The sequence below is a fragment of the Propithecus coquereli genome, unplaced genomic scaffold, assembly GCF_000956105.1.
Source record: "Propithecus coquereli isolate 6110/MARCELLA unplaced genomic scaffold, Pcoq_1.0 Scaffold304, whole genome shotgun sequence".
In the NCBI taxonomy this organism is placed as follows: domain Eukaryota; kingdom Metazoa; phylum Chordata; class Mammalia; order Primates; family Indriidae; genus Propithecus; species Propithecus coquereli.
Genome location: NW_012148664.1, coordinates 1708347 through 1711802, shown reverse-complemented (window position 1 = coordinate 1711802; position 3456 = coordinate 1708347). Strand labels below are relative to the sequence as shown.

The 3456-nt window shown below is 35.0% G+C and overlaps 1 protein-coding gene across 1 annotated transcript in view; it reads right to left on the bottom strand.

Annotated features, from left to right (window-relative positions):
* TNKS (tankyrase, TRF1-interacting ankyrin-related ADP-ribose polymerase) overlaps positions 1 to 3456 on the bottom strand; it is a 292744-nt gene that overhangs the window by 242375 nt on the left and 46913 nt on the right. Inside the window, exon 2 of the mRNA XM_012649821.1 lies at positions 1894 to 2118. Within this exon, the coding sequence (XP_012505275.1) occupies positions 1894 to 2118 (225 nt within the window). The remainder of the gene's footprint in view (positions 1 to 1893; positions 2119 to 3456) is intronic.

Below are 3456 nucleotides of genomic sequence, written 5' to 3'. Positions count from 1 at the left end.
AGTTATCACATACAAAAGCAGGTAACTTAAGAGGTTTTGTGGTCAGAGAGAGGATGTTACAAGTTCAAGCTTTTCAAGGTAGTTTTATGTAATGACTTAGTCCAGGATGTGGCTGTGTTAGTGAGTGACTTAGGAGGAAATCCGAAAATCAACTGAAAATGGAAGATGTTAAAGACCTAAAAGGATTGGATAACCAGGATCATGACAATGGATGTGACAAAAGGTAATGACAGAGAATGTAATTAAAAAAAAAAAAGTTATATGTCAGGCAGTGCAATAATCTGAGGAAAACTGAAAAATATTTTGGAGGCTGGAATAGCCAGCTATGAGGAGGGAATAATCTTACTAAAAGAAAAACTTAGTGGCACCACTATATCTTTTAAAATGACATATATATTTGAGTTTTATCATCAAAAAAAACTGATTATACTGAAATGGATGCCATCTAGGAAAACAACAATTATGTAAATTAACCTGGCATGGGCTAAACATCTGCCATCTTGAGTATTAAGAAATGGATGACAAACTCAAGAGAAACTATGCTTGTCCTCTAGAAGCTTACTTGTTTTAGATTTCAAAACAAAAAATTTTATACAATAAAGCAGAATCTAAATATATATATATATATGAAAGAATGAAATGCTGACTTAATACAATTTCATGTCATCTAGATACTTAAAATGGTTGAAAAGTTCACTTTTATTAGAGTTTGCTTTTTCTCTAAACTGTAGCACATATTGAAAATATTAAACTTTTAACTATTATGTTTGAAATGCTCACTCAAAACCTCCAGTACTAATAAACTGGCTGGTGTTCAATTTTAGCAAAATAAAGAATGAGCTTTTGCCTTAGTACAGTAGCAGCCCTTACCTGAAGCGGGTACTTTCAAAGCCCACAGTGGATGCCTGAAACTGCAAATAATACTGAACTCTACACACACAATACGTGAATTCCTTTTTCTTTCCTCACAATTTCATGGACAGAAGATTCGTTTTTACTGCAGATTTTAACAACCTCAGCATTTGATTTTTTTTTTCTTTCCTTATTAAGTGGAGAGCTTGCACCTTTTCATTTAAAGGAAGCACTTTACAGCTTTTCTTTAGCAGATCTGAATTGCCAGCATCACTAGGCTTGTGCTTTGGAGACATTATGAAGTAAAATAAGGATGATTTAAATACAAGCACTGAAATACCACGACAGTGGATCTGATAACCGAGATGGCTACTAAGTGACTAACTGGCGGGTAGCAACCACATCATGGATGCGCTGGACAAAGGGATGATTCGTGCCCCAGGCGGATGGATGGGACAGGATGGTGTGAGATTTCATCACACTACTCAGAACAGTGCTCGACTTAAAACTTATGAATTGTTTATTTCTGGAATTTTCCATTTAATATTTTCGGACCATTGTTGAATAAGGGTAACCAAAACCATGGAAAGTGAAACCACATGTAAGGGGGGGACTACTGTATGGTAGTCCTTTCCTTTAACCAACCTCAAGTATCCAAATATGTGATCCAATTCAGTAAGAACGTGCACTTTACAAGGGCTCTCATTGATGCCAGCATGGAAAATGTGCTGTCTTTTAAAGAGACTGTAAATTAACTAAATTTGACAAAAGGAATCCATCAAAATTTAGTTCCACACCAGTTGTCATTTGACTTGCATTTGGAGAGTGAATGTTTTGGATCTTGTTCTTAACTAACTTTAGATTACCATCTCTCTACTTCTCTTTTGATGGAAAAAAATTGCTTCTAGAAAAAAACAATAAACTCTTACCTAGTCTAAGGGAACACTACTTATAACACAATAAAAAACAAGAGTAGACATTTAAAAATTGTATACCTGTCAGGTTGACCTTACAATTTAGATATCATCAAATAATACTTACCAATACACACATCGATTTTCCCTTTAATAGCAGCTTCATGCAGAGGGGTATAGTTCCAGTTGTCCCTGGCATTTGGATCAGCTCCTTGGCACAGTAACAGACTCACAACCTCCGCATGGCCAAAGGAACAGGCATTATGAAGCGGGATGAGACCTCCATCATCACGAGCATGGACGTTAGCACCCATCTGCAGTAAGTGTTCTACAACATCCTTCCTTCCGAAACCTAAAAAGAAAGGGGAAAATGTCTTTCTTATACATTAAGTCAATTTTGTAAAAAGAACCATCAGAATACCTTTAACAAAATCAACAAACATGAATAACTAAAGTGTTTTACTCTATAGTGAAAAGAGTAAAACAGAACAAAAGAAACATTAGTTCCATTCAAACTGACTCATTTCACAGAATTTAGAACTAAAACAGCTCTAAATTTAGTCTTTGGGCAGTTCATTCAAAAAACATTTCTTAAACACTTTGTGCTGGAAACACAAAGTAAACAAGACAAGACTCCTGTCCAAGGTACTCACTTTCCCTCCATGTTTCACAAGACAAAATTATATGTATAAAACTCATCTCTATATTTTAAGAGATAAAGGTTATCTAAGAGAACTCAGTGTAAGACAAATCACAACACTCAACATTACATTAGGGAAATTGGAGAGGAATGTGTAGATACCAGAAATACATAGTGACTATTTGGTTACGGGGTGGGGATTTTGAACAGAAAGTACTAAAGATGATGCCAAAATATCTATTCTTAGGGACTGGTGGCCAAACTACATGCAGTGGTTAAGTGAAACAATTCAAGCTTAGATTTACTGAATTTGAGGAAACAATATGGAAAACACGTGGGAATAAAGGCATTTGGGAATACAGAAGCAGAACTTTGGTAAGAGAATCACAGTTTTCAAACAGAAAAGGGGGGCAGGAATAGCCGGAAAGGGTCTGAAGCAGTGTAAGGACCAGGCGAACACTTAGAAAGGTAAGAAATACCAAGAAAGTACACCATTATGCAAAGCCCGGCATGATGAGGATTTAGTGAGATCAATGGAGAGGAAAAAAAATGGCCATTAATAATTTTAAAGTAATTTTTGTACAGTAATAAAACTGCAAGCTACATTGCGATGGGTTGAAAAAGGAAACTGCAAATATTAGTACTTTTATCTCTATAAGCTAGGACCTTTATAAATAGTGATTCTTTCCCACTTTAAATTTTGTTAGGTCTTATTGGCTAGGTATCACTACCTCCATGCTATTACTACGTAATATTGTTAGAAAATGGCATTTTAAATAAAACTAAAAGGGAGTAAAAGAGTCACATGTTCTCCATTTTATATATACACAAGTAAGAACCATGTGGAAAGTAGCAAGGAAAAAAAAAGAATTTCAAGATATGTCTTCCATACAGAAATTCTTCCATACAGAGATTCCAGGAAAGCAGGAAATGATGTTTTTCCACAGATATGTATCATAAAGTCAAAATTAGGTTTCCATGGAAAATATCTTTCAAATTAAGCTGAAAATTTTGGGTGAAAAGAGGTCAATTTTGTATTAGTAACTGGAA